Here is a 26,195-nt window from a genome sequence, read left to right on the forward strand (position 1 = left end):
TATACAGTATACGGTATATGACAAAATACTTGTCAAAAGGTAAATGAGGCTAAAATGCTTTCAGGCTTTTCAGTCCTGCATTTCCAAGGTATTATAGAAAAATCACGTGCTAGTTGTTCTTTCCCCCAACGGGGTCAGACAGTTTGTACTCTTCTCATGGAGTCTGGGAGTGTATGACACGTGTATTACTTAGCTCTAGCCAGTCTTCTTACCAAATACCAATTCATTTGGACAGTGACAGTGACAGTGTATCATTGAGAAGACACTGTTTAAGTAATGAGAAACCGCAGTGAAGCATTTAACAGCACATGACCTGCCTGCTGAAGTTTAATTACACTGCTCCCTGCTCTGGACCGTCTCCGTGCCCTCTCCCTGGGGGGCGCCGCAAATAATAGAAAGATGGGAAGCAATCTATCTCTGCCTGTGTGTGTGTGTGTGTGTGTGTGTGTGTGTGTGTGTGTGTGTGTGTGTGAAGATTAATCAACATTTCAGCCTGCCTGGTGTGTCTCCCTGGGTGAGGGAGGGGTGAAGCATCATCTTTCTTTGTTGTTGTTCTCCCTCTATATAAACATTTATTTGGACTTACACATGAATTGCATGAATCAACACAAAGCACCACCGCCACTGCAAATGCACAGTTTTTGGAACGGAACTGGTTTCCTCGCATTAAATATTTAAGCCCTGGATCTGCAATTATTTCTCCCAAACGCGTTAGATGCACTGGGCTTTGCAGGTTTTGACTCCATTATCCGGCAGCTATTCCTAGCATCCAGGGCCAGACTGGCTGCTCCAGGGGAGGCAAGGCCAACCAACCCAAGCCCACCATGCAGCCATAGGGAGTTTCTGACCAAACATGAGTTAGTCATTCATGAAATGAATTGATGTAAGAGAAGCACCAGGGATATGTCACTTCTCTCTCTCTCTCTCTCTCTCTCTCTCTCTCTCTCTCTCTCTCTCTCTCTCTCTCTCTCTCTCTCTCTCTCTCTCTCTCTCCCCCCCCCCTCTCTCTCTCTTTCTTTCATTCTCTCTCTCCCTCTCTCTCTCTCTCCCTCTCTCTTTCTTTCTTTCTCTCTCTCTTTCTCTCTCTTTCTTTCTTTCTTTCTCTCTCTCCCTCTCTCTCTCTCCCTCTCTCTTTCTCTCTCCCTTTCTCTCTTTCTCTCTATCCCTCTCTCTCCCTCTCTTTCTCTCACACACCCCCCTTTCTCTCTCTCTCTCTCTCTCTCTCTCTCTCTCTCTCTCTGTCTCTCCCTCGCTCTCTCTGTCTCTCCCCCCTCTCTCTCTCTCTCTCTCTCTCTTTCTCTTTCTCTCTCCCTCTTTCTCTCTCTCTCTCTCAGCCCTACCAAACAGGAAGTGAGAGAAAGTGAGCATTTCCAAGAAACAAACAGAGGGGGGTGGACACTCTGTATGTGTGCATTTTCTGTATTGATGACTATACTGTAGATGTATGTGTGTAAGCTCATTAATGTCCTATACAGTACATGCTTGTCATCAGTAACACTATGCATTATTCACATTAATATACGCTCAGTAGTCTACTCCTGTTAACTAACTGTAGGATCAGCTTTCTCTGGAGAACCTAATATGGGGATTGCATGCGGCATCTTGTGGATTCGAGTGCTGGGCAGAAATATAGCAATCCAGGGGAGGTGGACATATAATGTGACTGCAGTATTCAAGCCAAAGGACACATGGAGCATAGCCAGGCCCACTCACTGGTCTCTCCTCTGGGCTCACACACACACACACACACACACACACACACACACACACACACACACACACACACACACACACACACACACACACACACACACACACACACACACAATAACCTGCCACTGTGGGGCTGCATGCATACTCTCCTATCTGGACAGCATCTAGAAGACCCCCTCCCTCCCCAGATTGGGCGTGTTATTGTGTTAGTATAGGTCATCCTTTGTTGCCTTGTGTAATTACTGTGTGACTGGTTGAACTGCAGCTCTTCTGGATAGTGCCGTTACATCACTAGAATGACCCGTGGCTGGAGATGTCCATCAGATCCTGGTGCTTATCAAGAGGCAGCTTTGATCACTTTTCCTTCAAGTGAGCTGTGGCGGGGTTGAGGGAGGGGGCGGGGGTGGTGGAGGAGGAAAGAATCAACTGTACCGACTGAAATCTCTCGTGTCATCTTGTGCCTGGACTGAGCTCAGGCTAGTCCACTCTGAGCCAGCTCCTCTTAATCTCTAGGCCCTTAAAGTCCAGGCTGGAAAGAAGAGCTTTCTGGTACCCAGGCTTCTGTTCTGAGCTCTGCCTCTGTCTCTATTCCTGTCTCAGTCCCTGTCTCTGCCTCTGTCCCCATTCCTGTCTCTGTCCCACACACACAGACACACACAGAGTCTTCCCAAGACCAACCCCCATCATTTCTCAGTCCGTGTCTCTGTCCCTGACCCTGTCCTTGTCTCAGTCCCTGTCTCTGTGGAGAAGCGGACTGTAGAGCTGCCAAATGGCTGCCCTGACTGAGTGAGTCATTGAAGAGAGTTGGCAGTGGAGTCACAGGTAATCCTCTCGCCCCCTTAACCCATTTTAACACAGCCGCACCACTCCTCCTAGAGAAGGTGGAACGGGGAAGGGAAAAGAGTCAGGGACTGAGTGAATCTATATTATAGTCACTGAGCTACACAGTTAACCTTTGTATTAAGCTAGCAGTTCCCCCATGCAGCATCAAACAGATCTAACAGCAACAGTGTATAAGTAAATTACTGCTGTTAGCATTGGAGGAAGAAGGAGAGGCGATGAGAAGTGACACGACACCAGCTATGGTGATGGCTAAACCAGACACTTCCCGACCCCTCTCCTCATCATAGGCCCGTGTGTATTTCCCTATGCTAATGCTGGGAGGGAGCGAGCGAGCGCGGTGTGTCACGGGGAATCAGGCTGCCCGGTGCAGATGTTTCAAAGGTTAGAGAGTGTCCTCTCAGAGGGCCTGTGGGCTGCCAGGGGCGATGGAGATGGGAGCTGACAGGAGAGAACCAGAGTCCAGGTGAGGCTCCCCAGACCAGGCCGGAGGACACTGATACCTCACCATGGGAGACCCAGCTCATACACACACACACATACACAGACACACACACAGTCTTCCCAAGACCAACCCCCCATCATTTCCCAGTCATTTCCCAAACCATTCCAACGTGAGCCGGCCAGTTATGTGTGTTGTGTAACCAAGGTCGTACTGTACTGTACAACAGCAACTCAAATTAAGAGAGTCAGTGCAAAAAAGGAAAATACAAAACATTTATAATAAAGGGGTCAATGTAAATAGTCTGGGTAGCTATTTGATTAAGTGTTCAGCAGTCTTATGGCTTGGGGGTAGAAGCTGTTCAGTACTGCTTGCCGTGCGGTAGCAGAGATAACAGTCTATGACTTGGGTGGCTGGGGTCTTTGAACATTTTTAGGGCCTTCCTCTGCCTGTTATAGAGGTCCTGGATGGCAGGAAGCTTGGCCCCAGGGATGTACTGGGCCGTACACACTACCCTCTGTAGCACCTTGCAGTTGAATGCCAAGCAGTTGCCAGCAGTGATGCAGCCAGTCAAGATGCTCTCAATGGTGCAGCTGTATAACTTTTTGAGGATCTAAGGGCCCAAGCCAAATCTTTTCAGTGTCCTTAGGGGGAAGAGATGTTGTCGTGCCCTCTTCACGGCTTCACGGCTGTGTTGGTGTGTTTGGACCATGGTAGGTCCTTAGTGATGTGGACACCGAGGAACTTGAAGCTGTTGAACCGCACCACTACAGCCCCATCGATGCAGTCCACAATAAGTTTCTTTGTTTTGTCCACATTGAGGGAAAGGTTGTTGTCCTGGCGCCACACTGCCAGGTCTCTGACCTCCTTCCTATAGGCTGTCTCATCATCGTCGGTGATCAGGCCCACCACCGTCGTGTCGTCGGCAAACTTAATGACGGTGTTGGAGTCGCGTGCAGCATCCTTCCTGTTTCTCCCATTTCACATCCCATTTTAATTGGAGCAATTCCATTTACACTCCAAGCTCACAGTGTAGTAGACAGTTGTTACTGTATGCGTTTCACTCCAATTATGAAATCAATTTTCTTCCTTGAAGTTGCTGTACAAGTGTTCCAGCACGATTACCAAAAAGAGCAGCAGTAGTAGCTAAGACAGACGAGAGAAGGAAACACGCCGCTGCAACATACACACAGACCTGGGCAAAGTAAGCCTGTTCAGTGAATTCATGCAGGATGTTTGTACTATTGCGTCAGACTGTAAAAGTGAGTCAGCATAGAGATGAAACCATTCATACATCATTTGACTGTTAATGATGTACTAGCAAGAGGAGTTTGTGCTTGAGCAGAGTGGGACAGAGGTCACGGTGCCTTCAGATCCACCATCAAATAAATGTTAGTTTCATAGCCGACGTAGGCTGCCAGCAAAATCAATTAGTCAATTACAATTAGGGTTTCGGGACTTTCACAGTACAGCAGAGCAGCAATGTTTAAACAGAGAAAGAACCACATGAGGATGTTTGCCTTTAAAGTCAATAGCTTTTATTAGCAATAACACCTATGGATAGGGAGCGACAAATTTCCTCAAATAAACTCAGCAAAAAAAAGAAATGTCCTCTCACTGTCAACTGCGTTTATTTTCAGCAAACTTAACATGTGTAAATATTTGTATGCACATAATAAGATTCAACAACTGAGACATAAACTGAACAAGTTCCACAGACATGTGACTAACAGAAATGGAATAATGTGTCCCTGAACAAAGGGGGGGTCAAAATCAAAAGTAACAGTCAGTATCTGGTGTGGCCACCAGCTGCATTAAGTACTGCAGTGAGGCTCCTCCTCATGGACTGCACCAGATTTGCCAGTTCTTGCTGTGAGATGTTACCCCACTCTTCCACCAAGGCACCTGCAAGTTCACAGACATTTCTGGAGGGAATGGCCCTAGCCCTCACCCTCTGATCCAACAGGTCCCAGACATGCTCAATGGGATTGAGATCCGGGCTCTTCGCTGGCCATGGCAGAACACTGACATTCCTGTCTTGCAGGAAATCACTCATTGAACAAGCAGTATGGCTGGTGGCATTGTCATGCTGGAGGGTCATGTCAGGATGAGCCTGCAGGAAGGTTACCACATGAGGGAGGAGGATGTCTTCCCTGTAACGCACAGCGTTGAGATTGCCTGCAATGACATCAAGCTCAATCCGATGATGCTGTGACACACCGCGCCAGACCATGACGGACCCTGCACCTCCAAATCGATCCCGCTCCAGAGTACAGGCCTCGGTGTAACACTCATTCCTTCGACGATAAACGCAAATCCGACCATCACCCCTGGTGAGACAAAACCGTGACTCGTCAGTGAAGAGCACTTTTTGCCAGTCCTGTCTGGTCCAGCGACGGTGGGTTTGTGCCCATAGGCGACGTTGTTGCCGGTGATGTCTGGTGAGGACCTGCCTTACAACAGGCCTACAAGCCCTCAGTCCAGCCTCTCTCAGCCTATTGTGGACAGTCTGAGCACTGATTGAGGGATTGTGTGTTCCTGGTGTAACTAGGGCAGTTGTTGTTGCCATCCTGTACCTGTCCCGCAGGTGTGATGTTCAGATGTACTGATCCTGTACAGGTGTTATTACACGTGGTCTGCCACTGTGAGGACGATCAGCTGTCCGTCCTGTCTCCCTGTAGCGCTGTCTTAGGCGTCTCATAGTACGGACATTGCAATTTATTGCCCTGGCCACATCTGCAGTCCTCATGCCTCCTTGCAGCATGCCTAAGGCACATTCACGCAGATGAGCAGGGACCCTGGGAATCTTTCTTTTGGTGTTTTTCAGAGTCAGTAGAAAGGTCTCTTTAGTGTCCTAAGTTTTTATAACTGTGACCTTAATTGCCTACCGTCTGTAAGCTGTTAGTGTCTTAACAACCGTTCCACAGGTGCATGTTCATTAATTGTTTATGGTTCATTGAACAAGCATGGGAAACAGTGTTCAAACCCTTTACAATGAAGATCTGTGAAGTTATTTGGATTTTTACGAATTATCGTTGAAAGACAGGGTCCTGAAAAAGGGACGTTTCTTTTTTTGCTGAGTTTATGACCAGGCGTCCATGTATAATGACTCTCATCTTTAGTTCTGACATGGGTCCAACTCAGTGTTCCTCTGTCAGGGTCGCAGGGTTTGTCCCTCCATTTATCCCTGGTTCTCCAGGATTGAGTGTTAATCTCTCATTGTTTAGCGTTGAGCTCTAGCTGCTACTCATTGCTCCATGCTGGGTCTTCTACAGTCAGAGTTCAGGTACCGGTGCTAAGAGTCTGGGCTTTACATCCTCTTCTCTTAAGACAGGCAGATAAGGCCGGAAGAAAGGCTCTGTGCAGCTCAGTGTCTCATCTCAGCAGTGCTGGTTTCAGCCAGAAAGCCACGAGGCAAAAGGATTTAATACAGCCAGGCAGGGCAGGACGCTCCTCTCTAGAGGGGATTACTGGGAACAGAGCAGGCCTGCAGAAAACGGACCCCCAACACAGGCCCGAGCCAGAGCTGACCTGGGAGCACACACACACACACACAAATGGGGTTACCCAGCAGCGCAGACACACACAACTCCCCTCACACACACACACACACACACACACAGGATGAGCTGCACATGTTGTTTTTCATTAGGGCAGACATGGTCAGGGACAAGGAGGCTTTGGCTGGCTGGGTATCTGGCTGCACTAGAGAGAAGGCAGAAGCCCTCATCCTCTCTAACCCACCATGCACTGTACAATACACAGAGAGGCAGTAGGAGAGGGGAAAGGAGAGGGGGAGAGAAAAACAGATTAGTGAGAAGTGAGATTCAAAGTGATATCATGGAAGAGGGATTCCTAGTAAATGTTACATAGGGAGCAGGAGAAAGGCAGTTCATTTTGCAGCAACTGAGAATTGAAAAGGAGAGTGTGGCGTTGGAAAAGGCTTTTTCTGAGAAAGACTAAGTGTTATCGTGGGATTGGGACTGAGAGTTGGTGAGTAGATGAAAGTGAGAGTTGGAGAGTGGCCCACAAGTGGGATGTGTGTGATTGTGACAGAAAAGCACATGGCACGCATACTGTAAATTTACACACATACACACAGACAAACAACACACACACACAAACACACCCGCGGCAGGCACACGGCATAGGGGTGCTGTTGATGCCAGAGCTCAACAGCACGGCTGACTGTTAAATGGAACATTATTCTCCTGATCTGGCATGACAGAGGAGGTCTAGCAGACCTCTAAGCTTTGAAAATGGCATTTAGTGCTTCAGCTGTGGATTACAGAAAATTCTCATTTGTAATGCTAAAAAGGAGAGGGGAAAAAAAGAGTTCAGCGCAGGGGTAAGAATCCCTGGTCCTGGAGTGCCGAAGGCACTTCATGTTTTTCACCTGAAAGACCAAGTGTGTTGAATTTAGGCATTCACTGAATTGATCAATTAGCTTAGTTGTTCAGGTGTGGTGCCTAGTTGGAACCTAATCCTGCAGTACCTGTGGCACTCCAGGAACACGGTTACCTACCCCCGTTCAGCGGTTCACTTTTTTGTTCCCCATTTTCACCATCATAAACGGTAAGTTGTACAATAGTGATATTTATCTATTTTTCACAGCAGCGTGTGTATCCCTTCAGGTCAAGCTCACACATGAGAGAATTCAGTCGGGGGGATACATGTCATGGGAAACATTAGGTCTTAATGCTTCTGTCAGCCTTCACAAAGATTTCCCTGACGTTTGATAAGAAGTGGAGCAACGTTGGCATAACATCAGCCCTGCACGACAACAGGATCTCTACCTTGACCATAGTGAACATGTCATCATGCCGTCATAGTGTCGATTTTCCTCTCTTCCTGTGTCCTGTGCAGAGATCTGTCTGTTGACGCGGGGTAGAAGAACAGCCAGCGTCAGAGCAGACACCTACTGCCGTCTGTACTCTCTGTCTGTGGACAACTTCAACGAGGTCCTGGAAGAGTACCCCATGATGAGACGGGCCTTCGAGACCGTGGCTCTGGACCGGCTGGACCGCATAGGTAAGAGACCACATAGTACAACATTACTTTCAACTCCATATGTATCACTGGAATTGAGCTGATCGTTACAGCCAATCATCTGCCTCTCCATTGGCAAGTAGTGTGAAGTATGAATGTATTCAAAGACGTGTTACAGTCCCCAGGTAGCACTCTGTACTAGATTGGAACAAATGAAATGTGATGTTGTAGTAAATGGATATGGATTGGCTGAGTAAATTACAAAGTGGAGTCAACTGCCGGTCACTGTACTGTACATGGAGGTGTCTGTCTGAGAATGAAACACAGATGTGCCAAAGCTGAGGAATCCTCTGGAGGGGAGCCGTTTCCAGCTAAGTGAGCAGCCAGCGAAGGGGAGAGGAGGCCATGCAGTCAGTGTTTGTGTATGTTAGTGACCTGCTCAGGACCAGTAGGCAAGGCAAACAGATGTGTCATATTAGCTCAGATGTCTCCACCCCTCCCACGCTGGCCTCCACACATCTGGCACCGTGGGCCCTGGCTGCCAGGGAGGAGGGACGGATGGGCACCACAGAGAGAGGAGAGGAGGCAATCTACAGGATAGTGTTTTATCATCTTATGTGATAATCTCTCCAGGCAGGGACAGGGATGTAAGCTAAAGAGAGGAAAACCCCATGATGGTGGTGAAGAACTCACTATATATAGCTCACCTAGTTGACCTAGTGAAAAGTAGTGTATTTAGTTTGGTTAGTTATATACAATTTACATAACAGACAGTGACAGATAACATGTCCGGTGCTAACAGTAACTCACATCTGTTGTATTGGCCCTGAAGAACAGGGGAGCTAGGTGTTTGGAATGCAGTAGTTAAGTACATAGAATACTGGTTCTTTTCATTCTAGCACCACTTCAGTGATGTGTACAGCGTGTGCACTGATATGACACTTCATTCAGTTCTCAGCCAGCCCAGACAAATAGAAGATTCACAATGAACGTCAGCACGCCTCGATCATAACTGAACTATCTCTGCATGCTTCATTACCGCCCTGGGTATGTCTCTAATGAAATGTTGAACAATGGCTGCAGGCAAGGGGCTCTTTCTTTGGTGAAAATGGCTGCTTTAAAGCGATGAGAGAAAGCCTAGTCCTCCTGCCTCTGATATCAACCTCTCCTGGTCCTGATGCCTTTGTGTCTGCATGTTGTAAATAGATGGTGCTCACCTTTCCCCAGCCCTCCTGCATAATGAAGTCATTCACACAGCGATGCCCTACTAATTAATTACTGTCTTAATGGACCCTGTGCAATCGGATCAGAGCTGGGCCTGCTACGGCGGCGTGCGAGCGGCGTCGGGGTCAGGGCAGACCGACAGACAGCCCCCAGCACTGCTCCCCCTAATCGCAAGCCTCTCATATCTGAAATGGAGAGAGATTGATCTGGGCCTAATTGCATTGACAGTAGCGAGCTGAGCGTGCGGGTACTGTACGATTTCAATCCCACCACATAGCACCAGCCTTTCAGGATTAGTGCTTTAGAACAAACGGTGAATTAACCATGTCACTGCTGGCATGTCCACCCAAGACGGATAGGGCCAGAGTTGAGTTCAACTTTTTGTTACTTAGCTTGTCTTGTCATAGAGAGCTATTTCAGGCCATCCCCATCCTGTCTCTGTAATCTGGTGAGTGGCTGACCTCTGACCCCTCCACCACTGGCCATGGAGCTCTGGCCATCCAATGACAGCAGAGGAGCACTGCCCTACACTGTGAAATCACTGACGTTAGTGTGAACACTGACCAGCCCCTCATTCTTTCCATATCAGTCAGCCATGTCCCCATTCAGAGCCGTGTTTCATCTGCATTCACTTTGCCTCTTATCTACGGCTCCACAGTAAGAGCTAGTCAAACAAACACACACACACACACACACAGCCTGCTGGAACTATCATGCTTCTTCTGTGTTATTCCCCTTGGTAGGCTACGTCCCCATCCCCGTCCCCGTCCCCTCTCTCTCTCTCTCTCTCTCTCTCTCTCTCTCTCTCTCTCTCTCTCTCTCTCTCTCTCTCTCTCTCTCTCTCTCTCTCTCTCTCTCTCTCTCTCTCTCTCTCTCTCTCTCTCTCTCTCTCTCTCTCTCCTCCAAATTTCAGCCAGGGTCTTTTCAAGCTCTGTCCTTGTGCTCGGTGCTGTTAAAGAGAAGTGCTTCAGAATGCAGCGTCCATGCGAAATAGGAATCAAAGAGGAGTCTGGGAGTAGGCTGATCACAGCCACTCTGACGCCCTTTAATAGTCAATGTGCAGCCTAGGGGCTAAAACTCAGTAACACTCAGTGGCCTTTGTTGGCAAATGTGTTGCTTGTTCACAGGATCAGGGGTGATTATGATGTAGCTGGTTATTGTGCAGTAGGGCCAGGCAGTGTGTGGCTAACTGTAGAGTGAAGAAATGGTCTCTAAATCAGATGTAATTCCAGAGTGTTTAACTAACTAACTGGACGATCCGGCTAATTGTACTGTTTCTGTGTGGTCTGTCTGTCTGTCTGTCTGTCTGTCTGTCTGTCTGTCTGTCTGTCTGTCTGTCTGTCTGTCTGTCTGTCTGTCTGTCTGTCTGTCTGTCTGTCTCACAGGGAAGAAGAACTCCCTCCTGCAGCACAAGGTGCAGCACGACCTGAGCTCCGGTGTTCTCAACTACCAGGAGAACGAGATCATCCAGCAGATCGTGCAGCATGACAGAGACATGGCCACCTGCGCCCACCTCCTCCAAAACATTCCTCCGCCTCAGCCCCCGTCTCCGGGGCACACCCCCGTTATCTGGGCTCCCCTCATCCAGGCACCCCTGCAGGCTGCTGCCGCCACCACCTCTGTGGCCATCGCCTTAACACACCACCCCCACCTCCCCCACCTCCCCGCCGCGCTCTTCCGCCCGCCGGTCACGGTCCTGGGCTCCAGGAACCTCCAGGACCCTCCCCCCGGCCGGCTGAAGAAGTTCCACACGTCGGCACCCACCTCCTCCATGGGGCCTGACTCCCCTTCTAGCACCCCATCTAAACTGCACTGTTCTGGGATGGACACAGCCCTGCTGGCCTCCTTCCGGGCCCACCACACGACTCAGGGGTCAGGGGCAGCCAGCTCCAGTCAGCAGGCGTCCAGCAGCAGTGGAACCCAGCCTGGGCCTAGCGGGGCCTCCGCCTTTCCCTTTGGGCCTTTCTCCTCCTCCGGGGGCTCTCCGTCCCACAGCACGGCCCAGAGCACGGCCCAGCTCCACTCACAGCCCCAGACGCAGCAGCCATTCCGCTGCACCACCCCGCCTCTCGCTGCCCTCTTCCAGCAGGGAGCCATGGGGGGAGCCGTGGGGATAGGGATGGGTGGAGCAACAGGGGGAGCTATAGGGGGGGCTACAGGCTGGTCTTCAGGAGGCGCTACCGGAGGTGAAATAGGAGGGGTTGCTGAGGGGGCCACGGGTGGGACAATAAGAAGGGCCACTGGTTGGGGTAGACGTGGGTCTATAGAAGGATATTCTACTGGAGTGCATATAGGAGGAGCCACTGGGGGGTACTCAGGAGGGGCTAGTGGTGGGCACATTAGAGGAACTAGTGGAGGCCATATAGGAGCTACTGGTGGAGCAATGGGAGGGGCAGCTGGAGGCCATATAGGAGCTACTGGTGGAGCAATGGGAGGGGCAGCTGGAGGCCATATAGGAGCTACTGGTGGAGCAATGGGAGGGGCAGCTGGAGGCCATATAGGAGCTACTGGTGGAGCAATGGGAGGGGCAGCTGGAGGCCATATAGGAGCTACTGGGGGAGCAATGGGAGGGGCAGCTGGAGGGCATATAGGAGGGGCAATGGGAGGGGCTACAGGTGGAATGACAATTGGAGTTCTGGGTACCTCTAGTTCTGGTTGTAGTATCAGCCCCCAGTCCACTGGTTCATCCAGCAACATTCAGCCCTGTCAACTGCTCCACAGCCAGCTGCCCCCCAAGCCTCCACAGGTGGGCTCCCTGCAGCAGTTTGCAGGCGGGGGTAGGACTCCTAGTGGGTTCTACCACCTCCCCCCTCCAGGCTCCCCATCCTCCTCCTCCACCCAGCAGGCCCCAGAGGGCTCCCCGTCTCCCCTGGCTCAGTTCAGCCTGGCAGGCTTACAGTCTGGACTTCAGTCAGGCCTCCAGTCTGGCCTGGTCCCTCAGCTGTCCCTGGAGAGGTCTGCCCTGGCCTCGTTGGCCCAGTACGGCTCAGCTAACGGCTCGCCCTGCTACACCCCCCTGGGGCCTAGCCCCACGGTCCAAAGCCCAGTCACAGGAAGGACTTTCCACTACAGCGACTCGTCCAGTGCCACAGGGTCCCACAGCTCTCTGCTCATACCCCAGACCTCCCTCCCCAGCCAGCAGCACGCAGCCGGCAGTGAGTCTCTGCTGGGGCTGGGCAGCTTCTCTGAGGATATGAAACTATTGTCCTGTTCTAACCCCTCCCTGCCCCAGGATGTGGCCCAGGCCATGGGATACTCCTCACTCCCACGGTCCTCACCCCCACGCTCCTCCCCCCCTCGCACCTCGCCCCCACGCTCCTCCATGGAGCCAGAATACTGCCTCTCCTCGCCCTACTCCTCCCCCATCCTAGTTCCAAAACCCTGTAGCTCGGTGCCAGGGCACATGACTCCTCCTGTCCCTGCCCAGATGTCTCCAGGACACCTGCAGCAACAGACTCAGTCCCCCGTGGCGTCCCCGGCCCTGCCGCCACGGAAAGGCTCGGCAGCCCACTCTGAACTAGAACCTGTCCGCTCCAAACTAACCTCCAATTTGTGAGGTTTGATCACACCCTCCTGTGCACCCTCCCTGGACTAGTACACAAACGATCTTCCTGTATGATGTCATACTCTTTTAGGCTTCACTGTGTTCTAATCGTTATCATTTCCACGTTCTTAATATTACTGTGATTTAAAAGATGACGCTTAACCAGGTAACTTCGAGCTCCCTAGACTACTACTCTTTCTTTGTTTTTGTTTTGTCCTCTCCCCTTTTTTATTCATACGTATATACATAGAAATATATTTAAAATATATGCTAATCAAGGGACAGGAGGGTGTGAACAGAAAATGATATCCATTTAAGAGATGGTCATTTCTTTGTTTCTAACTATGCCAAATTCATAGGATGGGGTTTGGTTTGATGGTTAGATGGACAACACAATAGTACTTTTTTGCAGGAACCTATGCACTAATACCTGCATGTATAGATGCTTTTTTGTGTGTTTTAAAAGAACAGAATCAACCTTTTCAGTGGAAAATACATGCTTCAATAAGAGCAGACTGACTTATTTTTTCATCCCATACAGGATCACATATTGTTGATCCTTAATCATCTATTATCAATTAGATTACTTATTTATCCACTGTATAGACTTTACGAAAGCTTCCGAGGTGGAGAAGAGATTTTAGGAAACCAAAAAGACTTTCCTCTGGGGTGATCAATCTGCCTCCTCTTTGGCCTGTGTGTCATTGTTGTATTGTCGTGATATTGGGGGGTGTTGAGTGGGCTACAGGCCCTCCATCCCTGTAGTGAGACAGACATCAAGTATAATGTGTTAGTGATAGGCTTCCTGCAGTGTCCTCAACCCTGTCCTAACAAATTCACTTTGTCTTCCAAGCTCATCATGCCGCAAATGTTTTGGATGGACAAGGACAAGTTGAGCCCTGCAATCTGTGCGCTAGTGGACAGAGTGTGTGCATTTATATGTGTGTGATAGTGACTGAGTGTGAGTGTGTGTCTGTGTGTTTAAGAGAGAGAGAGGGAGAGTAGTCTAATGCAAGGCAAGAGCTTGCCAGACTAACCAAGGGGGGTTTTGCCTTTTCACAAAACTAGGACTACCATCCCAACTTGTGTGTGGAGTTATGTACCTCCAGGACCCTTCAATCTCTCAATGCTAGAAAAGACTACACTCACTAGTGCTCCCAGAGCTGTCAATCACACATACTTCACAGTCAGATAATGTAGCAAACACACAGGAAATAGACAATTCGGACATAAGCAATTACGTTTATTATTGTAATGATATCAGATACCTGTTGAAGTGCTGCTTGATAGAAAGATCTTACTACTCCACATTACTACCCACAGCTGCTATACGGTCAACATAGACATTCTCCCACATTGAATGCCAGTGTAGAGTTGAACATGTTGAATGTATGTACATCTCATTTATTTTTGTTTAGAATAAATATGGGTTATGCAGTTTTACATCAAGGAGGTACAGACAGAAAGACGGGTCATGACAGAATAGAAATGGTAGTTGTGGACAATTTCATAGTCCTGTATGTTGAGCTTAATCCCAGCGGACAAGAATGGTTGAAATTACATTATTCCAGCCAGATAACAATTTCCACCCGAATATCTTGACGTCATTCCATCCAGATAACCTGACGTCATTCCATCCAGATAACCTGACTTCATTCCATCCAGATAACCTGACTTCATTCCATCCAGATAACCTGACTTCATTCCATCCAGGTAACCTGACTTCATTCCATCCAGATAACCTGACGTCATTCCATCCAGGTAACCTGACGTCATTCCATCCAGGTAACCTGACGTCATTCCATCCAGGTAACCTGACGTCATTCCATCCAGGTAACCTGACGTCATTCCATCCAGATAACCTGACTTCATTCCATCCAGATAACCTGACGTCATTCCATCCAGGTAACCTGACGTCATTCCATCCAGGTAACCTGACGTCATTCCATCCAGGTAACCTGACGTCATTCCATCCAGGTAACCTGACGTCATTCCATCCAGGTAACCTGACGTCATTCCATCCAGGTAACCTGACGTCATTCCATCCAGGTAACCTGACGTCATTCCATCCAGGTAACCTGACGTCATTCCATCCAGGTAACCTGACGTCATTCCATCCAGGTAACCTGACGTCATTCCATCCAGGTAACCTGACGTCATTCCATCCAGGTAACCTGACGTCATTCCATCCAGGTAACCTGACGTCATTCCATCCAGGTAACACGACGTCATTCCAACCAGGTAACACGACGTCATTCCAACCAGGTAACACGACGTCATTCCAGCCAGGTAACACGACGTCATTCCAGCCAGGTAACACGACGTCATTCCAGCCAGGTAACACGACGTCATTCCAGCCAGGTAACACGACGTCATTCCAGCCAGGTAACACGACGTCATTCCAGCCAGGTAACACGACGTCATTCCAACCTGGTAACACGACGTCATTCCAACCAGGTAACACGACGTCATTCCAACCAGGTAACACGACGTCATTCCAACCAGGTAACACGACGTCATTCCAACCAGGTAACACGACGTCATTCCAACCAGGTAACACGACGTCATTCCAACCAGGTAACAAGACGTCATTTCAACCAGGTAACACGACGTAATTTCAACCAACCAGCTGTATGCCTGGCTGTATGTTCTGTATAGATAGGTAGCAGTAATCACCTCTGCCTCTCCACAGCCCATCATAAGGAGCAGCATGTTACCCTGGGTTCAGACAGCTGGGTCCATCTCTATCTCAGTCACACCACTCAGCCACAACACTATTTTTTTAACAACACAGCCCCTGACCTCTGACCCGTGTAGGCCAGCATGGACTTGTTGGCAGAAGTGCACAGTGACCACACTCTAGTCCCTCATTACTACCTCCTTCAGCAGACCTGTAACAAGGGCTAATCACACACACAGGAACGCATGCACACGGATATGCACACACCCATGCACATGCATATACACACACAAGCCATGGCAGTCTCCCAGTGCAAATTGCAGTGCTGAATTGAATTAATTTGAACAGGACAGTAAGATTTCTATTGATAAAAGGGCTTTTAAAATGAGTTCTGTTCTCCCACTGGAGTGATTCCAGATCTAAAGAATTGGTTTTAAATCGTCTCTCTTTCTCTCTCTCCCTCTGTTTGTTGTTGTTGTTTTACACCTGGTCTTCGTCTGCAGCGAGGCGCTATCTATCTAGAAAGCTCTGAAATATTTATTCACTATCGGTGTCTGTCTGACATGTGGCACCTGTCTCTCTGACAGGCCGGCTGACGGTGGGAAACCCACAGACATCACCTCAGACAGACAGACAGACAGACAGGGAGGGAGGGAGGGAGGGAGGGAGGGAGGGGGATGCGTTTATTCTCTTAGATAGAACACTCAGCAGCGTGATTGGCTGGACACAGGGAGGGAACAGGGAAGGGATCAGCTCCAGTGGAGGAATATTGATGTCTATAGTGTGTACAGTGCAATCGTTAAAGCCTGTGACTGCTGGAGCTGTTAAAACACGAAGCTAATAGACTGCCGTGGCTGTTTCACATCTGAACAACAAAAAACACAAGAACCTCAACCGGTTAAGTCTGAGTTGAGAAATGTGACTACTTTGGATCGGGGTTGAGGGAGCTGGTGGTTGAGACAGAGGAGTAAATGTGAGGAGACGCTGATAGATTGAAGGAATGACGTGGTTGGACAGACGGTCAGGGCGCTGACAGGTAGACAGGCAGCCCATGGGGTTCGCAGGCTGACGAGCTGCTTGTTTTCTGGGGGACGTTGAAGGCATGTCACCCCTGCCTTATGATTGTTCCGGAGCGCTCGTGGCGGTTTGTGGGAGGCAGGAGGATATTGATTTGTGGGTATTTGAGGCAGCTTTTGGGTGTTGCTGGGGTAACGGTGTGTGTGCCTGTGCGTTTGTACATGTGCGTGTGTGTCTGTAGGAGAGATCTCAGCCCAGCGTTCTCAACCCAGTGCCAGGGTCGATGTCTGGGAGTGGTCGGTGTCTGAAGATTGGTGGGCAGGGGAGGCACAGGTCATGGCTTAAAGAGAGATAGGCATGAGACAGTGATCGATTAGCTGGGTCTGGACCTGACCTGGAAGACCTGGGCCATTATCACAGATAAGGAGGTGCATGGTGGATCAATCATTCCAGTCTGCCGCTGTCATTCAGGGAGCTGTCAGTGTCCTGTCTGAATGTACATGACTCTGTCTCTCACCTAGGCCCCACCTCCCTAACACTGAACTGTCTGGTCTTCCTTTGATGCTATTTATTCTTCAAGTGGATTATGTTGTCTTTGGCCATGTCTACACTTGACACTTACATGCGACTTCTGCTATCAGAATAGGAAGATCGCATTGAAAAGACTACTCATTCAAGGGTTACTCTTTATTTTTACAATGTTCTACATTGTAGAATAATAGTGAAGACATCAAAACTATGAAATAACACATATCAAATCAAATCAAATTTATTTATATAGCCCTTCGTACATCAGCTGAAATCTCAAAGTGCTGTACAGAAACCCAGCCTAAAACCCCAAACAGCAAGCAATGCATGTGAAAGAAGCACGGTGGCTGGGAAAAACTCCCTAGGAAAAACTCCTGAGAAAGGCCAAAAACCTAGGAAGAAACCTAGAGAGGAACCAGGCTATGAGGGGTGGCCAGTCCTCTTCTGGCTGTGCCGGGTGGATATTATAACAGAACATGGTCAAGATGTTAAAATGTTCGTAAATGACCAGCATGGTCAAATAATAATAATCATAGTAATTGTCGAGGGTGCAACAAGCACGTCCGGTGAACAGGTCAGGGTTCCGTAGCCGCAGGCAGAACAGTTGAAACTGGAGCAGCAGCATGGCCAGGTGGACTGGGGACAGCAAGGAGTCATCATGCCAGGTAGTCCTGAGGCATGGTCCTAGGGCTCAGGTCCTCCGAGAGAAAGAAAGAAAGAGAGAATTAGAGAGAGCATATTTACATTCACACAGGACACCGGATAAGACAAGAGAATACTCCAGATGTAACAGACTGACCCTAGCCCCCCGACACATAAACTACTGCAGCATAAATACTGGAGGCTGAGACAGGAGGGATCAGAAGACACAAATGGAATCATGTAGTAACCACAAAAGTGTTAAACAACTCAAAATATATTATATATTTGAGATTCTTCAAATAGCCACCCTTTGCCTTGATTTGCTTTGCTCACTCTTGGCATTCTCTCAACCAGCTTTATGAGGTAGTCACCTGGAATGCATTTCAATTAACAGGTGTGCCTTGCTTAAAGTTAATTTGTGGAATTTCTTTCCTTAATGCGTTGGAGCCAAGGTGTTGTGACAAGATGTGGGGGGGGGGGGGGGGTGTTCTTCAAGTTCATTAGCAGCCTCAGAAATTGCAGCCCAAATAAATGCTTCACAGAGTTCAAGTAACAGACACATGTCAACATCAACTGTTCAGGGGAGACTGTGTGAATCAGGCCTTTATGGTTGAATTGCTGCAAAGAAACCACTACTAAAGAACCCCAATAAGAAGAAGAGACTTGCTTGGGCCAAGAAACACGAGCAATGGACATTAGACCGGTGGAAATTTGTCCTTTGGTCTGAGAGTCCAAATTGGAGATTTCTGGTTCCAACCGCCGTGTCTTTGTGAGACACGGTGTGGGTGAACGGAGGATCTCTGCATGTGTATTTCCCACCATAAAGCATGGAGGAGGAGGTGTTATGGTGTGGGGGTGCTTTGCTGGTGACACTGTCTGTGAGGCACTCTTAACCAGCATGGCTACCATAGAATTCTGCAGCGATACGCCCTCCCATCTGGTTTGCACTTAGTGGGACTATCATTTGTTTTTCAACAGGACAATGACCCAACACACCTCCAGGCTGTGTAAGGGCTATTTTACCAAGAAGGAGAGTGATGGAGTGCTGCATCAGCTGACCTGGCCTTCACAATCCCCCGACCTCAACCAAATTGAGATGGTTTGGGATAAGTTGGACCGGAGAGTGAAGGAAAAGCAGCAAACAAGTGCTCAGCATATGTTGGAACTCCTTCAAGACTGTTGGAAAAGCATTCCAGGTGAAGCTGGTTGAGAGAATGCCAAGAGTGTGCAAAGCCTTCATCAAGGCAAACGGTGGCTATTTGAAGAATCTCAAATATAAAATATATTTGGATTTGTTTTAAAATGTTTTGGTTACTACATTATTTCATATGTGTTATTTCATAGTTTTGATGTCTTCACTATTATTCTACAATGTATAAAATAGTAAAAATAAAGAAAAACCCTTGAATGAGTAGGTGTTCTAAAACTTTTGACTGGTAGTGTACATACCTAGCATGTGAGGAACATGTTTGCTGGCTTCATAAATGCTAGCCAGCTAGCTAATATTAAAAAGAATAACAAGGTTTTGTTTGGCTAGAGTTATGCTAACCCGTTTGCAATCCCTTTAGCTTTGCTAGCTAGCTTGCTGGCAGAGTTTAGCTGGCTAGTTACCTACAGTAGTTGGCTACTGCCATCAATTTGTTTTGTTATTATCAGATTTAGCCTGTTCCACCATTTGCAGACTGCATACTGCATTTGAATATAGCACGGGAAAAGGGAATCCGGACACATTTAAATGTAGATGTAGACGCGTTAGGTTTTCAGAATTCCATGATCAGACCTCCATGATCAGAATACAAAAGCTGCATGAACTGTCAAATCTAGACAGAGCCTTTGATTAATTACTGCTGATCTATTTGTAGCTTTCTATAGATTGTCTTTAAGGATGTCTGTGGGCAACAGAGGCAAACAGAGGCATAGCAACTTTATGTCCTTGGAGATTTCAGAGCTCATCCATAAAGACCATCTATAGTAGACTATAAATAGACTTAATTCTACAAAACAGTGAACCGTGTTTGAATTCTACATATTAGAGACTGACTCAATATACAGTAGAGTTATTTCCATTCCATTTCCCTTTTACCATCCATCCAACATGAGAAGGTTGATGTGTTGTGAAATGTCAGAGAAAACATATGAAGGACATATCAAGGACAGTGAGAGCATGGCAACTAAGACTACTCAATCCAAATACAAACAGCCCCTCCATTCTGAATTCATTTCAGGATAGGCAGATATAACCCTTGGATGTTGTCTTTCTGTAATTCAGTATAACAGACCAAATAAGTTTACTGTAGAATGGCAGGGTGGAAGTTTGTTCTCCTTCCTTCCTTCCTTCTGCCTGCAGATGCATGTCATTGTGTTCACCTCTGTCCAGATCACTCCAGGGCCTTAGTGTGTTAGCATGCTCTGGTCCTAGCACTAGCTAGGTGGAGAGCTGGAGGGAGTGAAGGGAATGGAGGGAGTGGGGGGAATGGAGGGAGTGGAGAGCTGGAGGGAATGGAGGGAGTGGAGAGCAGGAGGGAGTGGAGAGCTGGAGGGAGTGGAGGGAATGGAGGGAGTGGAGAGCTGGAGGGAGTGGAGGGAATGGAGGGAGTGGAGAGCTGGAGGGAGTGGAGGGAATGGAGGGAATGGAGGAAGTGGAGAGCTGGAGGGAATGGAGGGAGTGGAGGGAATGGAGGGAGTGGAGAGCTGGAAGGAGTGGAGGGAATGGAGGGAGTGGGGGGAGTGGAGGGAGTGGAGAGCTGGAGGGAGTGGGGGGAATGGAGGGAGTGGAGGGAATGGAGGGAGTGGGGGGAATGGATGGAGTGGGGGAATGGAGGGAGTGGGGGGAATGGAGGGAGTGGGGGGAATGGAGGGAGTGGAGAGCTGGAGGGAGTGGAGAGCTGGAGGGAGTGGAGGGAATGGAGGGAGTGGAGAGCTGGAGGGAGTGGAGGGAGTGGAGAGCTGGAGGGAGTGGAGAGCTGGAGGGAGTGGAGGGAATGGAGGGAGTGGAGAGCTGGAGGGAGTGGGGGGAATGGGTTTCTGCTGTTGTAGTGCTTCATCCTGGACTCTGTCTGTACGGGAGATTTGGAGAAGCTTCTCCTGGCATACCCAGCAGCATTTCCAATTCATGGATGTCTCTGTAACACAACACATTTTGATTCCATTTGGGCCACTCCCAATTTCCGAACCTAATCTTTGCCTCCCCACTTCCCTTTGTGCTGTATTACTGGGCCGTGAATGTGGGTGGGGGAATCCAGTGGTGCACACTAAAAGGAAATCAGCTGCAGTGATTGAGGATTAGATGTAACAGCAGCAGAATTGAACCTGCTATTTCGGAGGCTGGGGGGGGGGGGGGAGAAAACCGTTGTGTTTACTAGACACCTTCATAACTCATTTAGAACCACATATTCATTCTTAGCCTTCAACAAACAAACCATCCCAGCCTATGTTGGCATCTGAGGCAGGGACACATGTAGCAACATATTTCAAATAGAGAAATCGCATGTGGTTAAAACTATTGTTTATGGCAGGGCCTGATGCAACTGACCTCTTTCCCCTCTACTTCTGTCAGATAGAATAACATGATAATTATGTAAGTTTTATCCCAAAGTATGCTGTTGGGAGCAGTGTTAAGGGTGCAACCCGGATATGGCCCAGTTTAGTGAGAGTGTAGCAAATGTGAGTGAGTCAAATCAAGGATGGGTGGAACGCATGAGTGTGCAATTCAGAACCGCATCACCTAGCAACACAGAGGCGCCATGGGTGTTAGTCAAACAAGGCTGCTTTGGAGCAATACCCTCCAGTCCTCCTCACTGGCTTAGGGGGGAAAGGGCATACAGTACATGGAGTGGAGGGCTCAGAACCAACCTGCTTCTCTCTCTTACTGTGGCTTTCATTTTGCTGAACTATGTATATCTCACATACTCTGATGATACTTAGGATCATATGTCAATGTATATTTACATATACAGATTTATATATTTCCATAGGACCTATTTATATTTATTTATTTATTTTAGATTCTTAAGTGATGTCATCATCACCATGATAAAGATAAGCAATGTTCACCAAACTGTGTGTATGTACAGATTCATATCATCATTATGGTTTTTAAAAGAAACATTGTTTGCTATGTATAGTCTCTTTGACTTTGGTAATGTGCAGGAGTGGGACATGACGTGCTACGGTACATCACTCTCTATCAGATGGCTTTGTTCTGTTTTGTAACCGCAGTGACAGTCCCACAGCTCTCACACAGACACATCTTTGCGGAGGACAGTATTTTTGACTGCTTTGCTATTGATCAATGGATATCAATATATATTTTCTGTGTTTAAAATGGGAACCATGGGATATAGCAATAAGGGAGATGTACAGGTATGTTGTGACTGGCTGTGTTTACCAGACACTGTGCTATCAGCACGACCAGCGCTGTCCACAAATAATGTGGATGATGGGGGGGTGTGGAGCGAAGCAGAAATGGGGTTGTTGATAAGCACACATACTGGATAATATTAAAAAGGTATAGAATAAAATATAAGGAACAACTGTTTTGAGTTTTTTTCCCCATTCATTGTTTTATTCACACATGCCCTAACCAATACATTCACTAGTACATGTAGCCACACAGTTCAGTACACACTCCTGCCTTTCACATATTCTCATCACCACTCAACACCTCTCTCTCACTTTTTCCCCTCTCTCTTTTACTCTCTCTCTCACTCACATGCACACAGGCAGGCAGTGAGAAGAATTGAGGCTCCTCAGAATGCTATGCTGCATGGCAGACTGTAAAAGGGGGACTGTCTAACTCTGCCCCTGTGAGCACTCAGCCATCTGTTTCATTAGAATTCCCCCTTGAGGTAACCTTCCCTGGGAGGAGGGGAGAGGAGAGCGAGGGACTCATTGAAATTGAAGGCCTTTTGTTTTAGATTGTCTCTTGTAATTATACAGAATTGTCCTCTCGTGAGGAGTGTGCAGAGATTGGCATACGGCTGCCTACTAACCCCATGTTCAGAAATGAGACAAAACTCTGCATAGCAAGCAAGCCAGCAAGTGAGTAGCACTTCTCCGACGTGAGACTCTCGTATCATCCGACTGGGGATATATGTGTGCGTCCACATTGACATCCATCCCACTGCCTCGTAGCCCATCATCTCGGTTTCTCCTGCCATAGTGGGATGGACAGCTAGTGCTAATGCCTTTTCGTGAAGCATCTGGGATAATCTGTTCTGGGCCTCCTTGGTTCAAACTCAACAGTAATTAATCCCAGTCATTGCCCTGTGAGGCCGAGGCCGGGGTAGAGCGGCTGTGTGTGTGTCTGTTTCTCTCAAGTCTTCCCTCCTTTCCAGATGACCATTTAGACTCTCTCTCTCTCTATGCTGGAGCATTCTGTGGCCATAGAGGGGGCGGTAAGCAGGCCTTGACTTTTACATAAATTAAAATGTTTTCATAGTGGCATTTCAGGGGACATGGGGATTAGAGTGGATTTCAACAAACCAGAGGGATGAAATTTAAGTATGCTAAAAGTCTAAGAGCTATGCTACAGTTCTGCTCTGGATCAAAATGAATAACCTATCATAGAAATTCACATGAGCACAACAAAGAGTCATCATTATACGGTTAAGAATACTTCATGTTATGTTTGTTTGCCAATATCCCCTTGTAAAAGGAGAAGACTGGCTTTGGACCGACTACTCATCCTTTTTTTGCAGATCTTCTCCCGCTCGTGCTGAAGCATGCTGGCCTGCCCTGTTGTTTTTTGGCAGTCCCAGACATAGAACACTCAGTAACACACACAGAAACTACAGCACATCCGTATTAGTGTTTTTTACCCCTATAAAATCCTACCGTCAAAGCCTTTTGACATCTGCCAGCATGTTCACAAATATTGTCAAAAGGCCAACTTAGCAATGCTCCAGCCTTTGATGCGCATGGCTGAATGTTTTTCATATTTTGTGTCAATGTGTTTATTTTGCGGGGTAGCTCCGTAGGGTATTAGGGTTCAGGGAAGTGTATGCATGATAAACCTTGTGATTAAGATGGCCACAGTCCACCCAACCTGATCCCCATTTTCACACAGATATTGTATTTTTTCCCTATAAAACATGTCAATGGTCATGGATGGGTACATGCCTGCCCTATTTAGAATTAGGAGAACGAGACAAGTGACATAACTGGACTATCTGTGCGTCGCTCCACTTTAGGGAAAAGGTTTTTACTGTTATGACGTGTGCTGCTCTGGGAATTGTGTGACATTTGGCATGAGCATTAGCTCAACATAGGAGCTGTGCCGTAACTCATAAGCTTTATTGTAGGTTAGGGTGTATTTTACTGTTGTACAGGTCATGGGTCAGTATTAGAATCATTGGAGATAGTATCTCTTTGAATGTGCTTGTGCTCAATTCATCTGAGGTCCCAGCAGCTACTGTATAGCACTGTCTCATGGACCATTTCAGAAATGATGTTCTGTCTTGAGCTGCATTCCCCTGAGAGATGGCAACACGAGGACAAACTGCTCAAATCATTACCCTCACTGTCTGTTTATGAGAGCCTGCCTGCCTCACTCAGCCAGCACACAATACTACTGGAGCTAGCTAGCTCACTAATGCTAACCCCACATAATACTTTTCTTTTTGGGGGGGGGGGGTACATGTACATTATCCATTTCAAATTATAGGTTTATAAAACATGTACCTGTAGGCTGCCACTCAAAAGAAGAAAACACATGAAGAAATACATACAGAGTTTATGTTATAAGAAATTCAGTATAACAGGTAAGAGCTAATTCTGATGTCTTATGCTAAGCTAACATATTCATGCCTTTCAACCCAGGTTCACTACTAAACCTTCCACCCTACTAATCTACATGGTGACATGTCTGTTAATGCTCACTTCACATAGCCCGGCCTGACTTTTTTCAAGGAATGCTTCTATATAAACTCTGTCATCCCTGGTACTGTAATGCTAAAACTCTAGTTCTGACTGCCTGTCCGTTTTTATCCTCATATTGGCTATAGTTAATTTGTTTTACTATCTTCTTGAGCTCTGGATAATTTCCGAATCATTCAGTCAACCTCTAAAATTGGCTACTTTGGAGTAAAAAATGAAATAGACAAAATTGGTTTAAGAAACATTTTCTTATTTAATTTCACTTCAATAACAATAATTATTCGTGGCTGGTGATCCCTGCACAGTGTCCTCCTCCTCCTGCCTTCCTGAGCTAAGCCCTGGACATGGTGAGGAAGGATCTCCATAGCCTTTCTTCTCCCCATGGCTCTGCTCTGGAAAGATTCCTCTCTTCTGACCCTCCTCTCTCTCACACTCTGTTTGTGGCGGAAGGTAAATGCTACTCAACAGAAACCCCCACTGTCCCCTGCTCCCAGTTCCCTGCTTATCATATTATCCCAAGCTCTTGAGCTTCTCTGTAACAGGGTCTTCCTTGAACCGAGCAGTAGAAAACAGACCTGGGTGGCTAGATGGCCATACCATAAATCATGTAGACTCAAATCATTTGAAGAAACCGTAAATGGCCTTGGCTTGTACACGAAGATCACCTACTGTAGCAGGAACACCTGTAAAGGAGGCAGCCTTGTGTCCCTGAAATGGTGCCTTTACCTTTCCTTTACTTCAACTATTCAGGGGGAGAAAACGGCATCTTTCTGTATCCAAACCTCTGAGCCCCACAAGAAGCAGTTTAGAGCATCTGAGGATAAGATTACCAATCGCTTCTGATAGACAGAGCCCACAATTTCCATCTCTCTCTCTTTCACCGCTTATCAGTGAGAAGTGGGGGCACTGAAAACAGCGAACATTCATCACAATCACCTCAGACACACATTTAAGGGCATCGGACGTTCTAAGAGAAATCAAAAGTGCGCAAGTGAAGAGACAGTGGGGTGAAGAGAGCTTTGAAAAGTCCCATTGTGTATTCTTATACAGTCACCTCAATTTATTGGCACCCTTGATAAAAAATGTATGTTCGGTTTTATAAGTTAATCTCTTCATAAGAAACTGTATTGTGGACTTCCATGACTTCAATGCGCCGAATACCACAGGTGTTGAACTTACAGTGAAATGCTTATTTACAAGGTCTTTCCCAACAATGCAAAATGATGAGAAAAAAAGATGTACAAAAAAAAAAACATGAGAAATAAAACACAAGAATGAAGCTACAGTTGAAGTCAGAAGTTAACATACACTTAGGTTGGAGTCATTAAACCTCATTTTTCAACCACTCCTCACATTTCTTGTTAACAAACTATGATTTTGGCAAGTCGATTAGGGCATCTACTTTGTGCATGACACAAGTCATTTTTCCAACAATTGTTTACAGACAGATTATTTCACTTATAGGTCGCTGAATCACAATTCCAGTGGATCAGAAATTTACATACACTAAGTTGACTGTGCCTTTAAACAGCTTGGAAAATTTCTGAAAATTATGTCATGGCTTTAGAAGCTTCTGATAGGCTAATTGACATCATTTGAGTCAATTGAAGGTGTACAGTGAGGGGAAAAAGTATTTGATCCCCTGCTGATTTTGTACGTTTGCCCACTGACAAAGAAATGATCAGTCTATAATTTTAATG

At 47.4% G+C, this 26,195-nt stretch overlaps 1 protein-coding gene across 1 annotated transcript in view; it reads left to right on the top strand.

Annotated features, from left to right (window-relative positions):
- Positions 1-13,281, top strand: part of LOC115203029 (potassium/sodium hyperpolarization-activated cyclic nucleotide-gated channel 4-like) — an 89,573-nt gene extending 76,292 nt beyond the window's left edge. The window contains exons 7-8 of the mRNA XM_029767307.1: positions 7,862-8,026; positions 10,594-13,281. Coding sequence (XP_029623167.1) covers positions 7,862-8,026; positions 10,594-12,764 — 2,336 coding nt within the window. The 3' untranslated portion in view covers positions 12,765-13,281. The remainder of the gene's footprint in view (positions 1-7,861; positions 8,027-10,593) is intronic.
- The last annotated feature ends 12,914 nt before the right edge of the window (positions 13,282-26,195 follow it).

Source organism: Salmo trutta, chromosome 12 (assembly GCF_901001165.1).
Source record: "Salmo trutta chromosome 12, fSalTru1.1, whole genome shotgun sequence".
In the NCBI taxonomy this organism is placed as follows: domain Eukaryota; kingdom Metazoa; phylum Chordata; class Actinopteri; order Salmoniformes; family Salmonidae; genus Salmo; species Salmo trutta.